Source organism: Mobula hypostoma, chromosome 3 (genome assembly GCF_963921235.1).
Source record: "Mobula hypostoma chromosome 3, sMobHyp1.1, whole genome shotgun sequence".
Classification (NCBI taxonomy): domain Eukaryota; kingdom Metazoa; phylum Chordata; class Chondrichthyes; order Myliobatiformes; family Myliobatidae; genus Mobula; species Mobula hypostoma.
The window spans coordinates 226859999-226882959 of NC_086099.1; the positions used below are offsets into that span (position 1 = coordinate 226859999).

At 47.2% G+C, this 22961-nt stretch overlaps 1 protein-coding gene across 1 annotated transcript in view; it reads right to left on the bottom strand.

Moving 5' to 3' along the window:
• Positions 1-545: 545 nt before the first annotated feature.
• cfap20 (cilia and flagella associated protein 20) overlaps positions 546-22961 on the bottom strand; it is a 32534-nt gene continuing 10118 nt past the window's right edge. Inside the window, exons 2-6 of the mRNA XM_063044668.1 lie at positions 19964-20043; positions 12861-12972; positions 11499-11687; positions 6078-6188; positions 546-740 (exon numbers count right to left, since the gene is read on the bottom strand). Of these exons, the coding sequence (XP_062900738.1) occupies positions 738-740; positions 6078-6188; positions 11499-11687; positions 12861-12972; positions 19964-20043 (495 nt within the window). The 3' untranslated portion in view covers positions 546-737. The remainder of the gene's footprint in view (positions 741-6077; positions 6189-11498; positions 11688-12860; positions 12973-19963; positions 20044-22961) is intronic.

Genomic DNA, 22961 nt, shown 5'->3' on the forward strand with positions numbered 1-22961 from the left:
ATGCCTGGTCTTCACGTGTGGCTTAGCTACTAAGCCAAGCAGAACAGTTTCTACGGATGGGAGAAGGGGCAAAGGTGGATTACTGGTGCCTTAAAACCAGGCGCTTTGGGCAGATGGGACTTGTTAGCTGTGGGGAAGCTTTCAGGAGTAAACCCCAATGGAAGAATCTGGAGCTGCAGTCCCCAAAGACACCATTGTCCTACACTGAGTTCAATGCTGACTGCCAATGCCACAGGTGTCAAACTATCAATATCAGTCTCTGCTGTTTCTTTGGACTCATCAGCTGGTGGAGTGGGGGAGCCTGCTCATCACAAATAGCTCTGGGCAACCCTGACCAACAGAGAGACTCACCTCGCAGGTTTCTATGCCTCTCAGTTTTATAAACTTCTAAAGAAAGTGAGAGGGAGATCCTTCGAGTTCCTGCAGGCTGTACTCTGTCCTTAGGGATGGGTGGTGTACAGAAGATCAGCCCAAACAAGGAGCTTCTTACATACTCTCTCAAGATCCTCTTGGACCTTCAATGAAACTCAGACCTGCTCAAATTTGAGAACTTTATTTCTAATAAAAGATACAATATTAAAGGCAAAACAAACACTGCTTAAACAATGGGTTTATATTAAATGAAAATATACAAAGCATTCACTTTCCTAAGGGTTTCTCCTTCGGACGGCGCAGATGAGACGGTGAGGGAAACAAACCTCTGACAGTCAGTAGATACTCCGTTCTGTTCTCACAGCTCACTGGAAGAAGAGATATTCGTAAAGTTCAAAGTAAACTTATTATCAAAGTACAAATATGTCACCCTATACATTCCCGTGAACAATTTTCTTGCAGGCGTTCACAGTAAATAAAACGGAACACAATAGAATCAGTGAAAGATGGCATCCAACAGGGCAGACAACGTGCAAAAGGCCATCTGTGCAAATACAAAACAAAATAATAATAAATAATTAAGCAATAAATGGAGAACATACGATGAAGAGTCCTTGAGGTGAGCGTGAAACCAGTTGAGTTGAGGTGAGTGAAGTTATCCTCACTGGTTCAGGAGCCCAATGGTTATGGGGTAATAACTGTCCCTAAACCTGGTGATGTGGGTCACAGGGCTCCTGTACCACCTTCCTGACAGTAGTGAGAAGAGAGCACAGCGGGGGCACCCATCTTGTCACATCTCCGTTCCCCTCAGTCCCTTTGCACACCCAGCGGTGGGAGCAGAGAGAGCAGACTGCAGGGCACATTAATGCTGTGAGGTGGCTGCTCTATCCAGGGCAGCAGGAAGGTACATTAACATCACTCCACCAGCCACCAGGCAAAAACCCCTCAGCTTCTGAGATGTTGACTGATGTAAGAGCCAACGGTGGACAAGACACTAACCCAACAGCACCCAAAAGGTCACTGAACAACCACCAGTTCAGAACAGGGGCCCTTTTGAAGTTGTTTTCAGCTTAAAGGAAATGCAGGGATTATCCTGAGACAGTCCAACACTCGGAGAACTTACCTCTCTTCATGGGCACCAATGCAGGTCTGGACAATCTCACTGGACAAGACTGCACCCCTGGTGAGAAAGCAATGGACACTGACTGTCCAACTATACAAACTGCTCAGAGTTTTCACTCAGGCAAGGAAGTCCTCCCCCATAATGGCCTCCAATGTCCATATGGCAGCAACACAAAAATTGCTGGAGCAACTCAATGTTGATTGGAATACCGAGCAGACACAACAGGAGCATTCCCACGCAGCTCCGACAAAGATTTTTGATGAGGAACCCAGTCTCTATAAAAGAGGTGGAGCAGTCATCATGGAAGCAGCAGAATAGTCCGGCTTTGGCTCAATAAAGCTTCAGCATAAAACAGGCCAAGGCAAGGCAAGTTCATTTCTTATTGAACTCTTGACAGAATAGGGGATGTGTCTACAGAGCCAGTGTTCTGTTCTGGATGTCAGATGTGGGATTTCCAGGAGACTCCCAGCCTCCCCGATGGCCACATTCTGTGACAGGGGCATTGAGATGCAGCTCCTCAGAGACTGTGTTCGGGAATTGGAGCTGCAGCTCGATAACCCTTGGCTTGTTAGGGAAAGTGAAGTAGTGAGACAGGAGCTACAGGGAGGTGGTCACCCCCAGGCTACAGGAGACAAGATAAATGGGTGACTGTCAGGAGAGGGAAGGGTGAAACGTCAGATAGTGGAGAGCACCCCTGTGGCCATCCCAGTCAACAATAAGTACTCCATTTTGAGTCTGGCCCCGTGGCTCAGAAGGGGAGGGAACCGAAGAGGATGTAGCAGTAACAGTGGACTCGATAGTCAGGCGGACAGATAGGAGATTCTGTGGACGCCAAAAGGAAACACCAATGGTAGTTTGCCTCCCAGATGTTTCTCGATGCATCCACAATATCCTGAAAAGGGAGGGTGAGCAGCCAGAAGTCGTGGTACATCTTGGTACCAAACAGGGAGTTAGGAAGGAAGCTGAGAAACAGGACCTCAAGGGTAGTGATCTTGGGATTGCTGCCTGTGAGGAGAGGAATAGAATGAGGTGGCAAATAAATGCGTGGCTAAAGAATTGGTGCAGGAGGCAGGGATTCAGGTTTTTGGATAATTGGAACCTCTTCTAGGGCAGGTGGGACCTGTACAAAAGGGGCCGGTTGCACTTGAATCTGAGGGGGACCGATATTCTTGCGGGCAGATTTACTGGAGCTGTTGTTAGTGGTTTAAACATATGGCAGGGGGATGGGAACCAGTATGATCGAGCTGAGGATGAGCCAGCAGGTTTACAAGTAAATGATGGGTGTAACATGAATGCAAGGAAGGACAAGCCAATGACTGGATATAAATGCAGACAGAGCAAAGAGTTAAATTGTACCACAGAGGAAAAATTCATAAGAGCGAAGAATGCAGGACCGAAGGTGCTGTATTTAAATGCACGTAGCGTTTGGAATAAGGAGGACAAACTTGTGGCACAATTAGAGATTGGTCAGTATGACGTTGTGGGCATCACTGAGTCGTGGCTGAAAGAAGCCCATAATTGGGCGCTTAACATCAAAGGATATACTTTGTATTGAAAGGACAGGCAGGAAGGCATAGGGCGTGGTGTGGCTCTGTTGGTGAGAGATGGGATTACAGCTTTAGAAAGCGGTGACAGAGTCAGAGACTGTTGAATCTTTGTGGGTGGAGTTAAGAATCTGCAAGGGTGAAAAAACATTATGGGAATCATAGAGGACTCCAAATAGTAGTCAAGATGTGGGGTTGAGATTGCAAGGGAGCTGGAAGATACATGTAATAAGGATAACGACACAATCTCCGGAGCTGAAGGCCTCGAAATCCTCGGCTTTGTGTGTTTCAGCGGCCGGGGAGAGGTCGGAGGCGCTCGGGAGGCTGTATCAGAGAGGCTGCTTGGAAGCTCGGAGTTTTCGGACAGATGGACTCAGTGTCGGCTGGGGTCGGCTGCTTCCAAGGTATCGGCAAGTTGACGGTGCCTGGAGGTTTATGGCAGGGAGTTTCTCCCTTTTGCCACCTGCTATCAGGGACTCGGGAGTCGACTGACTCAGGACTTTGAGACTTTTTATTTACCGTGCCCATGGTTTGTTCTTCATCAAATTATGGTATTGCTTTGCACTGCTGTAACTATATGTTATAATTATGTGGTTCTGTCAGTGTTAGTCTTTGGTCTGTCCTGTTTTCCTGTGATATCACTCCGGAGAAACATTGTATCATTTCTTAATGCATGTATGCATTTCTAAATGACAATAAAAGAGGACTGAGTGTTCTCATAATCTAAATTGTAATGGGGAACTTCAATATGCATGGGGATTAGGAAAAATCAGGTAGGAGTCAGATTGCAAAACAGGAAATTTGTTGAATGCCTTCAAGATGGCTTTTTAGAGCAGCTTGTGCTTGAGCCCACTCGGGGAAAGGTTGTCTTAGATTGGGTGTTGTGTAATAATCCAGATCTTATTAGCGAGCTTAATGTAAAGGAACCCTTAGACAGTGATCATAATATGATTGAATTCATACTGCAATTTGAGAGGGAAAAGCACAAGTTAGATGTATCAGTGTTGCAATGGAATAAAGGGAATTACAGAGGCATGAGAAATGAGTTTGCCCAGGTAGACTGGAGAAGGATACTGGCAGGGATGACGACAGAGCAGGGGTGGCTGAAGTTTCTGGGAATAGTACACAATGTGCAGGATAGATATGTCCCACAGAGAAAGAAGTTCTCAAATGGCAGGAGTAGGATGTTAAGGACTGCGTAAAAGCCAAGGAAAAAGCATACGTGGTAGCTGAAGTGAGTGGGAAGTTAGATGACTGGAAAGCTTCTAAAATCCAACGAAAGGACAGGCTGCATCACTGTCTGGTATGGAGGGGCTACTGCACAGGACCCAAAGAAGCTGCAGAAGGTTGTAAATCTAGTCAGCTCCATCTTGGGTACTAGCCTACAAAGTACCCAGAACATCTTTAGGGAGCGGTGTCTCAGAAAGGCAGTGTCCATTATTAAGGACCTCCAGCACCCAGGGCATGCCCTTTTCTCACTGTTACCATCAGGTAGGAGGTACAGAAGCCTGAAGGCACACACTCAGCGATTCAGGAACAGCTTCTTCCCCTCTGCCATCAGATTCCTAAATGGACATTGAATCTTTGGACACTACCTCACTTTTTAAATATACGTTATTTATGTTTTTGCATAATTTTTAATCTATTCAATATACATATACTGTAATTGACAAAGGAGAGGCAGTAGATGTCATTTACTTGGATTTTCAGAAGGTGTTTGATAAGGTGCCACACGAGGCTGCTTAACAAGATAAAATCCTATGGTGTTACAGGAAAGATACCGGCATGGATAGAGGAATGACTGACAGGAGATAGTGAGTGGGAATAAAAGAGGGCTCTTCTGGTTGGCTGCTGTGACTAGTGGTGTTGGAACCGCTGCTTTTCTCATTGTTTGTCAATGATTTGGATAATGGAATTGATGGTTTTGTGGTAAAGTTTGCTGATGATATGAAGACAGGTGGAGGGGTAGGTGGTGCTGAGGAAGCAATGTAATTGCAGCAGGACTTAGACAGATTGGAAGAATGGGCAAAAAAGTGGCAGATGGAACACAGTGTTGGGAAATGATAAAGGGAACAATAGTGCAGACTATTATCTAAATGGGGAGAAGGTTCAAACATCAGAGGTGCAGGGGGACTTGGGAATCCTCGTGCAAGACTCCTAGAGGTTAATTTACACGTTGAGTCTGTGGTAAGACAAATGCAATGTTGGCATTTATTTCAAGGGGAATAGAATATAAAAGCAAGGAGATAATGCTAAGCTTCTATAAGACACTAGTCAGTGCGCAATTGGAGTATTGTTCACAGTATTGGACCCCATATCTCAGAAAGGATATGTTGTCATTGGACAGTCCAGAAGAGGTTCACAAGGATTATTCCAGGAATGAAGGGGTTAACATACGAGGAGCGTTTGGCAGCTTTGGGACTGCACTCACGAGCATTTAGAAGAACGTGGGGGGGAATCTCACTTAAACCTACCAAATGTTGAAAGGACTAGATAGGGTGGATAGGGAGAGGTGTAATGGGGGTATCCAGAACTAGAGGGCACAGCCTCAAAAATGAGGAGCGACCCTTTAGAACAGAGATAAGGAGGAATATTTTTAGCCAGGAAGTGATGAACCTGTGGAATGCTCTGCAGTGGAGGTCAAGTCCGTGGGTATATTTAAGGCAGAGGTTGATCGTTTCCTGATCGGTCAGGGCATCAAAGGATATGGTGAGAAGGCGGGTGTCTGGGGTTGAGTGGAATCCGGGATCAGCCATGATGGAATGGCGGAGCAGACTCGATGGGTGAATGCCAACGTTCCAGGCCGAGACACTTCATCGCGACTGGAAAGGAAGGGAGTTATCTCCAGTCCTGACGAGGAGTCTCAGCCTGGAACACTGGCAGTTCATTCCCCTCCACAGATGCTGCCCGACTTGCTGAGTACCTCCAGCAGGTAGTGTTGCTCAAGATTTCCAGCACCTGGAGAATCTCACGACTCCACAGTGCCGGCCACGAAGACCCTCCTGTACGCAGAGTGCCAGGCTCCCCCTCACACTCACCTTGGCTTTATTCTGCACTGGTAAGTACAGCTTGAACTCTGCGGGGAGCTCGTCCTCCGAGTACAGCCTGTCGGAGAAGTAAACCCGCCGGATACGACAGTTGGCGTGAATCTGAAAAACAAACAAGCGACTGAGTCATAGGAAGTCAGCTCAGGCTGACGCATCGGCCCCAATCAACCGGGCTGGTTGACTAACATGCCCCAAAGGGCTGACAGGGCGGAATCCATCCCTGGTCCTTTGGCTTCTGTCCAAGAAAAGGCAGATCCAATACAGTGGCACAAACACGCCTGGCTGCTAATCTCCAGAGACAGTGGGAAGTCAGGCACCTGAAGCTTTGCATTAAAGTGACTTTTACGATCTGTGTGTTCTTCTTTGCAGTTGGACTGATCAAAAGTCCGCACATGCAGTCAGAGAGTCACAGCACAAAAACAGGCCATAAGACATAGCAGCAGAATTCGGCCATTGAGCCCACGGAGAACTTCTATTCTGCTCTTGACCCTCCCGTGTTCTCTTAAATATTGCAATCAAACCTGCAAGTGCCACTTCCGCTGGCAGCTCTTTCTACACTCTCACCACCCAGTAAAGATGATTCCCCCTCATGTGCCCAGCGCAACTCAAAACCTGGAATTCCTTCTGCAGAATGTGTGCCCCAGCACACTGCCTGGATGAGCAGGTAAAAGCTATCTGGAGAGGTTGGACAAACCAGGATCATTTTGATTTGGCGATACAGCACAGAACAGGCCCAATGCCAGCAGCCCACCTAGGATATTAAAGCAAGAATATAACGCTGAGGCTTTATGAGACATGTGAGCAGTTTTGGGTCTTTTATCTAGGAAAAGATCTACCGGCATTCAAGAGGGGCCAGAGGAGGTTAACAAGAGAAGAAAGGGTTAATGTACGAGGCTGGCTTTGGCCCTGTACTCACTGGAGTTAAGGGCGGGGGGGGGGAGAATCTCATTAAGACTTATCGAATACTGAAGGGCCTAGATGGCGTGGATGTGGGGAAGTCTAGGACCAGAGGGTACAGCCTCATCAGAATAGAAGGACATCAATTTAGAACAGAGATTAGGAGGGATTCAGATTTCTGGATCACTGGGACCTCTTCTGGGGCAGGTGTGACCTGTACAAAAAGGACGGGTTGCACTTAAATCCGAGGGGAACCAATATCCTGGTAGGGAGGTTTGCTGATGCTATCGGGGAGAGTATAAACTAGAATTGCTGGGAGGTGGGAACCAAACTGAAGTGACGGAGGAAAGGGAGGTTGGCTCACAAATAGAGAAAGTTTGGAGACAGTGCGAAAGGGAGGATAGGCAGGTGATAGAGAAGGGAAGCACTCAGACCGATGGTTTGAGATGTGTCTATTTTAATGCAAGGAGTATTATGAATAAAGCGGATGAGCTAAGAGCGTGGATCAGTACTTGGAGCTATGATGTTGTGGCCATTACAGAGACTTCGATGGTGCAGGGGCAGGAATGGCTACTTCAAGTGCCAGGCTTTAGATGTTTCAGAAAGGACAGGGAGGGAGGCAAAAGAGGTGGGGTATGGCACTGTTGATCAGAGATAGTGTCACGGCTGCAGAAAAGGAGGAGGTCATGAAGGGGTTGTCTAGAGTCTCTGTAGGTAGGGGTTAATAGGTAAGGGTCAATAACTCTACTGGGTGTCTTTTATAGGCCACCCAATAGTAACAGGGACATCAACGAGCAGATAGGGAGACAGATTCTGCAAAGCAGGATTGTTGTGATGGGAGATTTTAATTTCCCAAATATTGACTGGCATCTCCCTAGAATGAGGGGTTTAGATGGGGTGGAGTTTGTTAAGTGTGTCCAGGAAGGTTTCTTGACACAATATGTAGATAAGCCTGCAAGAGGAGAGGCTGTACTTGATCTGGTATTAGGAAATGAACCTGGTCAGGTGTCAGGTCTATCAGTAGGAGAGCGTTTTGGAGATGGTGATCATAATTCTATCTCCTTTACCATAGCATTGGAGAGGGATAGGAGCAGACAAGTTAGGGAAACGTTTAATTGGAGTAAAGGGAAATATGAGGCTATCAGGCAGGAACTTGGAAGCATAAACTGGAAACAGATGTTCTCAGGGAAACATACCGAAGAAATGTGACAAATATTCAGGGGATATTTGCGTGGGGTTCTGAGTAGGTACGTTCCAATGAGACATGGAAAGGATGGTAGGGTACAAGATCCGTGGTGCACAAAGGCTGAAGAAGAAAAGAACTTACAAAAGGTTCAAAAAACTATGTAATAATATGAATCTAGATTATAAACCGAGCAGGAAGCAGCTTAAGAATGAAATTAGGAGAGCCAGAAGGGGCCATGAAAAGGGCTTGGTAGACAGGATTAAGGAAAACCCCCAAGGCATTTTACAAGTACATGAAGAGCAAGAGGATGAGATGTGAGAGAATAGGACCAATCAAGTGTGACAGTGGAAAAGTGTGTTTGGAACTGGAGGAAATAGCGGAGATACTTAATGAATACTTTACTTCTGTATTCACTACGGAAAAGGGTTTTGGAGATTGTAGTGATGACTTACAGCAGACTGAAAAGCTTGAGCATATAAACATTAAGAAAGAGGATGTGCTGGAGCTTTTGGAAAGCATCAAGTTGAATAAGTCACTGGGACCGGATGAGATGTACCCCAGACTACTGTGGGAGGCGAGGGAGGAGATTGCTGAGCCTCTGGCGATGATCTTTGCATCATCAATGAGGACGGGAGAGGTTCTGGAAGATTGGAGGGTTGCAGATGTTGTTCCCTTATTCAAGAAAGGGAGTAGAGATAGCCCAGGTAGTTATAGACCAGTGAGTCTTACTTCAGTGGTTGGTAAGTTGATGGAGAAGGTCCTGAGAGGCAGGATTTATGAACATTTGGAGAGGCATAATATGACTAGGAATAGTCAACATGGCTTTGTCAAGGGCAGGTCATGCCTTACGAGCCTGATGGAATTTTTTGAGGATGTGACTAAGCACATTGATGAAGGTAGAGCCGTAGATGTAGTGTATATGGATTTTAGCAAGGCATTTGATAAGGTACCCCATGCAAGGCTTATTGAGAAAGTAGAGAGGCATGGGATCCAAGGGGACATTGCTTTGTGGATCCAGGACTGGTTTGCCCACAGAAAGCAAAGAGTGGTTGTAGATGGGTCATATTCTGCATGGAGGCTGGTCACCAGTGGTGTGCCTCAGGGATCTGTTCTGGGACCCCTGCTCTTCGTGATTTTTATAAATGACCTGGATGAGGAAATGGAGAGATGGGTTGGTAAATTTGCTGATGACACAAGGGTTGGATGTGTTGTGGATAGTGTGGAGGGCTGTCAGAGGTTACAGCGGGACATTGATAGGATGCAAAACTGGGCTGAGAAGTGGCAGATGCATTTCAACCCAGATAAGTGTGAGGTGGTTCATTTTGGTAGGTCAAATATGATGGCAGAATGTAGTATTAACGATAAGACTCTTGGCAGTGTGGAGGATCAGAGGGATCTTAGGGTCCAAGTCCATAGGACACTCAAAGCTGCTGTGCAGGTTGACTCTGTGGTTAAGAAGGCATACGGTGTATTGGCCTTCATCAGCTGTGGGACTGAGTTTAAGAGCCGAGAGGTAATGTTACAGCTATACAGGACCCTGGTCAGACCCCACTTGGAGTACTGTGCTCAGTTCTGGTCGCCTCACTACAGGAAGGATGTGGAAGCCATAGAAAGGGTGCAGAGGAGATTTACAAGGATGTTGCCTGGATTGGGGAGCATGCCTTATAAGAATAGATTGAGTGAGCTTGGCCTTTTCTCCTTGGAGCGACAGAGGATGACAGGTGACCTGATAGAGGTGTACAACATAATGAGAGGCATTGATCATGTGGATAGACAGAGGCGTTTCCCCAGGGCTGAAATTGCTAGAGACAAGAGGGTACAGTTTTAAGGTGCTTGGAAGCAGGTACAGAGGAGATGTCAGGGGTAAGTTTTTTATGCAGAGAGTGGCGAGTGCGTGGAATGGGCTGCCGGCGGCGGTGGTGGAGGCGGATACGATAGGGTCTTTTAAGAAGCTTCTGGATGGCTACATGAAGCTTAGAAAAATAGAGGGCTATGGGTAAAGCCTAGGTAGTTCTAAGGCAAGAACATGTTCGGCACAGCTTTGTGGGCCGAAGGACCTGTATTGTGCTGTAGGCTTTCTATGTTTCTATGAATTTCTTTAGCCTGAGTGCGGTGAACCTGTGGAATTCATTGCCACAGTCAGGTATGGAGGCCTAGTCACTGGGTACAGTTAAAGCAGAGTTTGAAAGGGTTTTGATTAGTCAGGGTGTCAAGGTAACGGGGAGAAGGCAGGAGAATGGGGTTGAGAGGGATAATAAATCAGCCATGATGGGATGGTGAAGCAGACTCAATGGGTCAAATGGCCTAATTCTGCTCTTACATCCATGCTGTCAATTTCTGCTTGCAGAGAGACATTGGTAAGATGCAGAAGTGGGCTGAGAAGTGGCAGATGGAGTTCAACCCGGAGAAGTGTGAGGTGGTACACTTTGGAAGGACAAACTCCAAGGCAGAGTACAAAGTAAATGGCAGGATACTTTGTAGTGTGGAGGAGCACAGGGATCTGGGGGTACCTGAAAGTTGCCTCACAGGTAGATAGGGTAGTTGAGAAAGCTTATGGGGTGTTAGGTTTCATAAGTCGAGGGATAGAGTTTAAGAGTCGCGATGTAATGATGCGGCTCTATAAAACTCTGGTTAGGCCACACTTGGAGTACTGTGTCCAGTTCTGGTTGCCTCACTATAGGAAGGATGTGGAAGCATTGGAAAGGGTACAAAGGAGATTTACCAGGATGCTGCCTGGTTTAGAGAGTATGCATTCTGATCAGAGATTAAGGGAGCTAGGTCTTTACTCTTTGGAGAGAAGGAGGATGAGAGGAGACATGATAGAGGTGTACAAGATACTAAGAGGAATAGATAGAGTGGATAGCCAGCGCCTCTTCCCCAGGGCACCACTGCTCAATACAAGAGGACATGGCTTTAAGGTAAGGGGTGGGAAGTTCAAGGGGGATATTAGAGGAAGGTTTTTTACTCCGAGAGTGGTTGGTGCGTGGAATGCACTGCCTGAGTCAGTGGTGGAGGCAGATACACTAGTGAAGTTTAAGAGACTACTGGACAGGTATATGGAGGAATTTAAGTTGGGGGCTTATATGGGAGGCAGGGTTTGAGGGTCGGCACAACATTGTGGGCCAAAGGGCCTGTACTGTGCTGTACTATTCTATGTTCTATGTTAAACCGCTCTATTCAATCTCATTTAATCTCTGCTCCACAGAGAACGAAGCCAGCTTGTGCTCTGCCACAGAGCCGAACTCCCTCTTCCAAGGAGTGGTCTGGGACATCCTATCCCTCCACCTGGCACAGTACTAACAGCCAGAAACCCCCAGCCGCCCGCTCACCTGTACTCGCAGCGTTTCAATGTAGTTGGTGCCGTAGGCTCGGCGGGTGAAGTCGGACAGGTTAAACTGGATCTGGTTCCAGCCATCGTCCAGCCTCATGGGCATGGTGCAGATGAAGGGCTTCACCCGTGTCGTGCTCTGGTAGTTGCTGGCCCGGAAGCGCCGTCGCACATTCTTGTCATCCAGCACCTGCCGGAACAGATTAGTGGGATTTAATCCAGCCAGTGCTTCACTTGACCTCCACCAGGGCCAGATGCGAAAGCAGGAGGGTTGGACGTGGGCCTGCCAACCCCATCCCGTAACAGTCCAGAGCTACAGAAATGTCAACGAAAGCTCCAACGACCTCGTCCCTGCGAGAGGAAGGGTCTTCGTAGATGGGCTACGATAGAGGACCTTGGGGAGCAGCTGGCGGTGGCCTATGCCCCAGGAGTGATGTGCGAACAAGAGGAGGCTGTACTTCGGGACGAGGAAAAGGACACTGTACAGAGACTAGTGATGTACAGAGGGATCCTGGGGTCCAAGTCCACAGCTCACTGAAAGTGGCTGCACACGTCTCTTTGTTGTTAAAGCTTTATTTATCACATGTACATTGAAACTCGGAGAAATATGTGGTTTGCGTCAACCATCAGAGCCCAAAGACATGCAGGGAGCAGCCCACAAGTCTTGCCACGCCTCCACAGCATACGACTTACTAACCCTAACCCGCACCCACGTCTTTGCAGTGTGGGAGGAATCCAGAGCACTGGGGGAAAGGCTACGCAGTCACTGGGAGAACTTACAAACTCCTTGCAGACAGCATTGGGAACTGAACCTCGGTCAGTGACCACTGGAACTGTAAAGCATTGCGCTAATGGCGTTAGTAAAAACAAAGGCCAGTGATGTGCGTGCCTTCATCAGTCAGAGTACTGCATACAAGAGTCAGGAGGTTATGCTGCAGCTGTATAAAACTCGGGTCAAGCCACTTCTGCAGTATTTTGTGCAGTTCTGGGTATCCCCACGAGAGGCGTTGGAGAGGCTGCAGATTGCATTCAGCACGATGCTGCCTGCGTTGGGTGAGTTGCTTTGGATTGGCAGAGGCCTGATAAAGGTTTATAAGATCTTGAGAGGTGACTACAGTCAGAATATTTCTCCCAAGGGTAAAAATGTCAAGTGATGTAGGTTAATTGGTCATTGTCAACGGTCCTGTGATGAGACTAGCATTGAATCAGAGCAGCTCAAAGGGCCAGGAAGGAGGGAAGGAAAGACAGAGGACGCGCTTTTAAAAGTGAGAGGGTGGAAGTTTAAAGGAGATGTGTGGGGCAAGTTCACACACACGCACACGTTTTGGTAATGGGACACAGCAGCTGTCCTTGTGGTCCTCACCTGGACTTCGAATGTGAAGTATTTCTTCAGGTTCTTGATGATCATCACAAGGAAGGGCAGCTTGATGCCCAGGGTCTTCTTTGGGTCCGCTGGGCAGGTGATGTATGTGGTGCTGGTGGGGTTTCAGACACAGTTAGTACCAACTTTAAATCAGTTCCTGAAGTTGTCATAGCCAGGGAGAGGGGGTAGTGGGGATAAGACAACTTAAATGTTCCCAATAGTGTGAGTTTCAAATAGCCTCTGAGAACTAAGTCCAGTTCCTGGCCTTCACGTGTGGCTTAGCTATTAAGCCAGTGGAATCATTTCTACTGACATCGTACTGCCCTGGCTGCATACACCCAGGATGTAACATCCATGGTCGATCCCCACCAACGGAGGGCCTCTTGTACCAGCCCGAGCTCCTACATGGTCAGAAGCAGCAGCACTGGCTGGAAGTGAGATTCCCCAAGCTCGCCATCATCACACCTTCCCTCCACTTGCCGGCTGCCCCCTCTCTTCTACCTCCAGTGGCGGAGAAGGTTCGACCCAGACTGAGGGCTGGCTCGGGCTCAGGTGTGTTTATCGTCATCGACACCACAGTGCAATGTCGTTCCTGGCTCATGTGAAGCCCTCAGAGTAAACCGCGTCGTGGGATGGGAATCAAAAACAATAAACACAACAACAAAACGGCCAGTGTTCTGTGCTGGGTGTCAGATGTGGGAAGTTCAGGAGACTCCCAGACTCCCGGACGGCCACATCTGCACCAGGTGCATCGAGCTGCAGCTCCTTAGGGACCGGGTTAGGGAACTGGAGATACAGCTGGATGACCTTCGTCTGGTCAGAGACAGTGAGGAGGTGATAGAGAGGAGCTACAGGCAGGTAGTCACACCAGGGTCTGGGGAGACAGATAAGTGGGTAACAGTCAGGAGAGGGAAGGGAAAGAGTCAGATACTAGAGAGTACCCCTGTGGCTGTAACCTTTAACAATAAGTACTCCTGCTTGAGTACTGTTGGGGGGTCGGCCTACCTGGGGGAATCAACAGTGGCCGTGCCTCTGGCACAGAGTCTGGCCCTGTGGCTCAGAAGGGTAGGGAAAGGAAGAGGATGGCAGCAGTAATAGGGGACTCTATAGTTAGGGGTCAGACAGGTGATTCTGTGGACGCAGGAAAGAAACGCAGATGACAATTTGCCTCCCAGGTGCCAGGGTCCAGGATATTTCTGATCGCGTCCAAGATATTTTGAAGTGGGAAGGAGAACAGCCACGCCCCCACCTCTTTTGCCTCCCCCCCCGCCCGTCCTTTCTGAAACATCTAAAGCCTGGCACTTGAAGTAACCATTCCTCCCCCTGCACCATCCAGGTCTCTGTAATGACCACCACACCATAGCTCTAAGTGGTGGGGGCTTGGCACTGTTGATCAGAGATAGTGTCACGGCTGCAGAAAAGGAGGAAGTCATGGAGGGATTGTCTACAAGAGGAGAGGCTGTACTTGATCTGATATTGGGAAATGAACCTGGTCAGGTGTCAGGTCTCTCAGTGGGAAAGCATTTGAGATAGTGATCACAATTCTATCTCCCTTACCATAGCGTTGGAGAGGGAGAGGAACAGACAAGTTAGGGAAACGAGAACTAGGGGATATTGCCTCAAGATTCAGGGGAGAAGATTTAGGACGGAGATGAGAAGAAACTGTTTTTCCCAGAGAGTGGGGAATCTATGATATTCTCTGCCCAGGGAAGCAGTTAAGGCTTCTTCACTAACTATATTTAAGAAACAGTTAGATAGATTTTTACATAGTAGGGGAATTCAGGATTATGGGGAAAAGGCAGGTAGATGGAGCTGAGTTTACAGACAGATCAGCCATGATCTTATTGAATGGTGGGGCAGGTTCGATGGGCCAGATGGCCTCCTCCTGCTCCCATTTCTTATGAAGCGTTTAATTGGAGTAAGCAGAAATATGAGGCTATCAGGCAGGAACTTGGAAGCATAAACTGGAAACAGATGTTTTCAAGTAAATGTATGGAAGAAATGTGGCAAGTGTTCAGGGAATATTTGCATGGGATTCTGCATAGGTACATTCCAATGAGACAGGGAAAGGATGGTAGGGTACAGGAACAGTGGTGTACAAAGGCTGTTGTAAATCTAGTCAAGAAGAAAAGAAGAGCTTACGAAAGGTTCATAAAACTAGGTAATGATAGAGATCTAGAAGATTTTAAGGCTAGCAGGAAGGAGCTTAAGAATGAAATTAGGAGAGCCAGAAGGGGCCATGAGAAGGCCTTAGTGGACAGGATTAAGGAAAACCCCAAGGCATTCTACAGGTATGTGAAGAGCAAGAGGATAAGACGTGAGAGAATAGGACCAATCAAGTGTGACAGTGGAAAAGTGTGTATGGAACCAGAAGAGATAGCAGAGGTACTTAATGAATACTTTGCTTCAGTATTCAATACAGAAAAGGATCTTGGCAATTGTAGGGATGACTTACAGCAGACTGAAAAGCTTGAGCATGTAGATATTAAGGAAGAGGATGTGCTGGAGCTTTTGGAAAGCATCAAGTTGGATAAGTCACCGGGACCAGACAGGCTACTGTGGGAAGCGAGGGAGGAGATTGCTGAGCCTCTGGCAATGATCTTTGCATCATCAATGGAGACAGGAGAGGTTCCAGAGGATTGGAGGTTGTGGATGTTGTTCCCTTATTCAAGAAAGGGAGTAGAGATAGCCCAGGAAATTATAGACCAGTGAGAATTACTTCAGTGGTTGGTAAGTTGATGGAGAAGATCCTGCGAGGTAGGATTTACGAACATTTAGAGAGGCATAGTATTAGGAATAGTCAGCATGGCTTTGTCAAAGGCAGATCATGCCTTAAGAGCCTGATTGAATTTTTTTTTTGAGGATGTGACAAAACACATTGATGAAGGTAAAGCTGTAGATATAGTGTATATGGATTTCAGCAAGGCATTGATAAGGTAACCCCATGCAAGGCTCATTGAGAAAGTAACGAGGCATGGGATCCAAGGAGACATTGCTTTGTGGATCCAGAACTGGCTTGCCCACAGAAGGCAAAAAGTGGTTGTTGACGGGTCATGTTCTGCATGGAGGTCGGTGACCAGTGGTGTGCCTCAGGGATCTGTTCTGAGACCCCTTACTCTTTGTGATTTTTATAAATGACCTGGATGAGGAAGTGGAGGGATAGGTTCGTAAATTTGCTGATGACACAAAGGTTGGGAGTGTTGTGGATAGTGTGGAGGGCTGTCAGAAGTTACAGCAGGACATTGATATGGTGCAAAACTGGGCTGAGAAGTGGCAGATGAAGTTCAACCCAGATAAGTGTGAGGTAGTTCATTTTGGTAGGTCAATATGATGGCAGAATATAGTATTAATGGTAAGACTCTTGGCAGTGTGGAGGATCAGTGGGATCTTGGAGTCTGAGTCCATAGGACACTCAAAGCTGCTACGCAGGTTGACTCTGTGGTTAAGAAGGCATACGGTGTATTGGCCTTCATCAATAGTGAGATTGAGTTTAGGAGCCGAGAGGTAATGTTGCAGCTATATAGGACCCTGGTCAGACCCCACTTGAAATACTGTGCTCAGTTCTGGTTGCCACACTACAGGAAGGACGTGGAAACCATAGATTAGATTAGATTCAACTTTATTGTCATTGTGTCAAGTACAGATACAAAGCCAATGAAATGCAATTAGCATCTGACCAGAAGGGCAAAAAAATAGTATTATTTACAAAATAACTGCAAATAAAAAGTAAGTGCTACAACATACAAATATAAAAGTACTGAGACAGTCCAATATGGGTGCAATACTGCTCAGCGCTGTGATGTGAGATTCAGCAGGGTCACAGCCTCAGGGAAGAAGCTTTTCCTGAGCCTGCTGGTGCGGGAGCGGATGCTCCTGTAGCACCTACTGGAGTAGGCGGTACATGAATACAACGATACATGGATACGATACAACCAGTCGAAAAAGCCTAAAAGAGCTCGTAAGGGTGATACACAGCGTAAAACTAGACATAATTAAGCGTTTCAATCGTGGTGAACGAAGTAAGGACAAAGTGAGTTTGGCTTGTGGAAGTTGACAAAGATGATGTTGAAGAGGTTTTGGCATCCCATGACCAAGAACTGATAGATGAAGAGCTGATGCAATTGGAAGAGGAAAGGATAACAATCGAAACCGAATGCAGTAGCGAACGGACCAAAAGTGAAGTCGTTCAGGAAGTGAACGCGAAGCAACTGCGTGAGATGATAGAAAAATGCACGAGGCTAAGCAGTCAAGCATACTGTCGTTCTTCAAGCCTTCCACATCAGCCATAGCAGACGACGAACCTCGACCTTCGACATCAAGGCAGGCAAACATAGAAGAAGATGACCTGCCTGCCCTGATGGAAACGGACGACGATGAGATGACACCCCCGTGTCCCACCACCCCAATCCCCGGGCCACGGACCGATACACTTGCCGCAGAGAACGCAGCGGTAGCCAGGACGCACCCAGCACACCTTTAAGAAAAAAGCCGAAATAAACAAGCTAATTAATTACGTGCCAGGCGGCATCTACTTAATTGGCTTGTTTATTTCGGCTTTTTTCTTAACGATGTGCTGGCGGCATCCCGGCTACCGCTGCATCCCTGCATTCTCCACGGATCGGTATCGGTTCGCTGCCTGGTTGGGGTCCACTGCACCACCCCAACCTCCAACGACTCAGCCTAACACACCATCATCAGTGTGCTTGGCGCTGTCTTCCTGATTCCCATAAGTGATACTACACTGCACATACATTATTTCTACTTCATATAGGCTGTGTATTTATATCATTCCTACTTTTACTACATGTTACTGTTATTTTAGGTATTATGTATTATTTGGCATGATTTGGTAGGTTATTTTTGGGTCTGCGAACACTCACAAATATTTTCCATATAAATAAATGGTAATTGCTTCTTCGCTTTACGACATTTCGGCTTACGAACCGTTTCATAGGAACGCTCTACCTTCGGATGGCGGGGGAGACCTGTATTCCATCCAGACCGGCTGCCTGCCGTACATTCACCCTGCTCAGGGTGGCGCAAACGTTGGAGGTGGAAAGTGAGAGAGGCAGTTCAGCAGGTGGGAGATCCGCTTTGAGGGTGACCTCCTTGTTCCCTCGGTCAAAGCGAGCGTAGAAGTAATTGAGCTGATTAGGGAGGGAAGCAGAGCTGGAAGGGGGCACAGTACTAGGTGGTCTGAAGTCTGTAATGACCTGTATTTCAGGTCACATGCGCCGGGGGTCCGAGGAGTTGAAATGCTCCTCGATTCTCTGTTTGTATATGCATTTAGCCTGAGAGATTCCCCTCCTCAGGTTGGCCCTGGCTGAGCTGTAAGCCTCCTGGTCTCCAGCCCTGAAGGCTGAATCTCTGGCTTTGAGCAGGTAGCGAACTTCTCTGTTCATCCATGGTTTCTGATTGGGGAAAAGGGTGCAGAGGAGATTTACAAGGATGTTGCCTGGATTGGGGAGCATGCCTTATGAGAATAGGTTCAGTGAACTCAGCCTTTTCTCCTTGGAGCGACAGAGGATGAGAGGTGACCTGACAGAGGTGTACAAGATGATGAGAGGCATTGATTGTGTGGATAGTCAGAGGCTTTTTCCCAGGGCTGAAATGGCTAGCACGAGAGGGCACAGTTTTAAGGTGCTTGGAAGTAGGTATAGAGGAGATGTCAGGGGTAAGTTTTTTCTTTAAAAATCGCAGAGAGTGGTGAGTGTGTGGAATGGGCTGCTGGTGGTGGTGGAGGCGGAAACAATAGGGTCTTTAAGAGACTCCTGAATGGATAAATGGAGCTTAGGAAAATAGAGGGCTATGGGTAAGCCTAGGTAGTTCTAACACATGTTCAGCAGAACTCTGTGGGCCGAAAGGCCTGTATTGTGCTGTAGGCTTTCTACGTAATAACCAGACACAGACAAATACATTCAGGACACTTAAGACTCTTAGACAGACACACGGATGATAGAAAAATGAAGGCTATGTGGGAGGGAAGGTTTAGATTGATCTTGGAGTAGGTTAAAAGGTCAGCACAACATGGTGGGTGAAGGGCCTGTACTGTGCTGTACTGGTCTATGTTCTAACAAGACAAACTAATATGCAAATACACAAACTGTGTAAATAGAAAAAGAAAATAAATAAGCAAGCCAAAAAAACATAAAACACGAGATCAAGAGTCCTTGAAAGTGTGTCTGTAGGTTGTGGGAGTAGTTCAGTGTTGGGTAAAGTGAAGTTGAGTGAAGTTATCTCCACTGGTTCAGGAGCCTGGTGGTTGCGGGGTAACAACTGTTCCTGAACCTGATGGTGTGGGTCCTGAGGCTCCTGTACCACTTTCCAGATGGCAGCAGCAAGTAGAGATGACAGTACTACTGTACTTGCTCCATTCCGCTGTTTCACACCATCACTGTTTATTGTTGTACTTATCATTACATGTGCACTGACTCTGTGAGCAAAGAATTTCATTGCACCCTGGTGTATGACTATAACCTAACTTGAATCCAAGAACAGGGGCTGAGAAGATGTTCGTAAGTCTGCTCATCCAGGCTTTCAAACGCCTATGTCGTCTCCCAGAAGATAGGAGGGAAAAGGGAATGGCAAAGGTGGCAGGCATTTTGACTTATTTTACCTTTCTGTTATTTTATTTCGAGATGCAGCATGGTAACAGGCCAGTCCGGCCCAGTGCGCCCGTGCCACCCAATTACACCCACGTGACCAATTAACCAATAACCTGTACAACCTCTGGAGTGGGAGGGAACCGGGGCACCCACAGGAAACCCACGCACTCACCGGGAGAACGTACAAACTCCTTACAGGCAGCTGCGGGAATTAAACCTGGGTCACTGGCACTGTAAAGCATTAAATTACAGTGCTGCCCAGGCTGACGGTATCATTAGCCTTCCTGAAGCACCCCGCCAGGATGGACTACTGGAGGAAAGTGACAAGTCTGTGACAGACTGGGCCATGCTCCCTGCAGATCCCATCAGTCCAGACCCGAGCAGAGCAGTTGCTATACCAGGCTGCAAAGCAGCCCGACAGGCTATCTTCTGTAGCGCATCTGTAACTGAAAGGAGTTTGGACCCCATCCTCACCCTCAGAGTTCCCCCATGACTCACCTCACATTGGTTCCTTCAACCTCCAACACCAGGGACTGGATGTCGTTGTCTGTAATCCTCTTAATGTGGCCATTCCTCACCTTAAACCAAACATAGAGTAACCGATCAGTGCACAGTCACAGTCTGTGGCTGACATCTTCACGTAACATCACAAAGTACAGTACTGTGCAAAAGTTTTAAGCACCCTAACTATATATACGTGCCCAACACTTGTCCACAGTACATAGTAATTTTATGTATTGCACTGCACTACTGCCACAAAAAAAACAGATTTCATGACCTATGTGAGTGATGATAAACCTGATTTTGATATGGGTCTCTGTTGTGGACTGGAAGTGGGAAGGGGACAGGGAGAGGGGAAGGAGCGGGAAGCGCCAGAGAGACCCAAAGAACATAAGATATAGGAGCAGAATTAGGCCATTTGGCCCATCGCATCTGCTCTGCCATTTCATCATGGCTGATCAAATTTTCCTCTCAGCCCCAATCTCCTGCCTTCTCCCCATATCCCTTCATGCCCTGACCAATTAACAATCTATCAAACCTTTGCCTGGAAAGGGTTCCAACTGTGTGGAAAACATCATGTGGTCTCAGTACCCAAAAAGGCCAAATGAAAGTCTTCAATGACTACCATCCAGTGGCCCTGACGTCACACATCATGAAGACCCTGGAGAGGCTGGTCCTGGCTCACCTCCGACCCCTGGCCAGATCAGCCCTCGATTTCCTGCAGTTTACCAGGAGCACATTGGAGTTGATGATGCCATCATCTACCTGCTGAACAGAACCTACTCCCATTTGGATAAGCAGGGCAGCACTGAGGATCATGTTTTTTAATTTCTTGAGTGCTTTCAATAGCAGACAGCCTCACTGCTGGGGAAGAACCTCCATTCAATGCAGGCTGGCATATCCACTACATCCCGGATAATGGGCTACCTGACTGGCAGACCACAGTTTGTGCAGCTTCAGAGCTGTGTTTCAGCAGCACTGCGTCCCCACAGGAGACTCTGTTGGCTCCCTTCCTGTTTACCCTGTATACCTCGGACTTTAGATACAACACTGAGTCATGTCATCTGCTGAAATTCTGTGATGACTCAGCAATAGCTGGATGTATAAGGGGAGGACAGGAGGATGAATACAGGGCCCTGGTGGAAGACTGTCAAAAGGTGCAAGCTGAGTCATCTGCAGCTCAACATCAGTAAAACAAAGGAGATGGTGATGGACTTTAGGAAGACGAAGCCTGCACTGCTCCCTGTTACTATTGATGGTGAGGACATGGATGTGGTGAGGGCCTACAACTACCTGGGGGTGCACCTGGATGACAGACGTGAGTGGAGCTCCAACACAGAGGCTGTGAACAAGAAGGGCTTAAGTCGCCTAGACTTCCTGGGGAGACTGAGGTCCTTTGGAGTATGCAGACCTCTCATTCATGTGTTCTATCAGTCTGTTGTCACCAGTACAATCTTCTCTGCAGTGGGGTGCAGGGGCAACGGCATCAACATGGGTGATGCCAACAGGCTCAGTAAACTGATTAGAAAGACTGGCTCTGTTACAGGAGTCAAATTGGAGGCTGTAGTAGAACAAAGGACCCTACGGAAAATCCTGGCACTGTTTCTCACCCTCCTCGTGCCACTTTGGCTGAACAAAGGAGCACTTTTAGCAACAGACCAAGACAACTGCGCTGCTGCAAACAGCGCTATATGAGGTCATTCTTACCCTCAGCCATCAGGCTCTGTAATGAGCCGATCTATAGCCGGGGAAGTGATGATCCTCTCCTGTTAGACTGTGAGGTAACTTGTTTTTTTATTCTTTCTTACTTTTCTTGAAATATTTGTATACATGTCCACTTGTAATGCTACCATGACACTGTAATTCCCTTTGGGATCAATAAAGTATCTGTCTATATGTACATACATAAAGACTTGACCTCCACAGCTGCCTGGGCAATGAATTCTACAGATTCACCATGCTCTGGCTAAAGAAATTCCTCCTCATCTCTGTTCTGAAAGGACACCCCTCTATTCTGAGGCTGTGTCCTCTGGTCTTAGACTCTCCCACCATAGGAAATATCCTTTCCACAACCACTTTGTCAATGCTTTCACCATTCGATTGGTTTCAATGAAGTCACCTCTCATTCTTCTGAATTCCAGTGAACAGAGGCCCAAGGCCATCAAACACTCTTCACATGACAAGCCGTTCAAACCTGCAATCATTTTCATGAACCCCCTTTGAACCCTCTCCAGTTTCAGTACATTCTTTTCTAAGGGGCCCAATACTGTTCACAACACTCCAGGGAGGCCTTAACAGTGCTTTACAAAGTCTCAACATTACATCCTTGCTTTTATATTCTGGTCCTCTTGAAACGAATGCTAACGTTGCATTTGCCTTCCTCACAATAGAATCAATCTGCAAATTAACCTATAAGGAATCCTGCACAAGGACTCCCAAGTCCCTTTGCACCTCAGATTTTTGTATTTTCTCTCCACTTAGAAAATAGTCAACCCTTTAATTTCTTCTTTCAAAGCGCATGACCATACACTTCCCAACAATATATTCCATCTGCTGCTTCTTTGCAGAATTCTCCTAACCAAAGACCTTCAGTAGCCTCTCTGCTTCCCCAAAACGACCTGCCCCTCCACTTATCGTCATATCATTTGTGAACTTTGCAACAAAGCCATCAATTCCATCATCCAAATTATTGACATATAACGTAAAAAGAATCAGTCCCAACAGATCCCTGTGGAACATCACTAGGCACTAGCAGTCAGTCTGAAAAGGCTCCCTTTATTCCCACTCTTTACCTCCTACCAGTCAGCCACTGCTTCATCCATGCTAGAATCGTTCCTGTAATACTATGGGCTTGTAGCTTGTTAAACAGCCAACCGTATGGCACCTTCGCAAAGGCCTTCAAGAAACTACAATTGATCCTCCTGTGTCTATTCTGCTTGTTATTTCTTCAAAGAATTCCAACAGATTTGTCAGGCAAGACTTTCCCTTTAGAAAA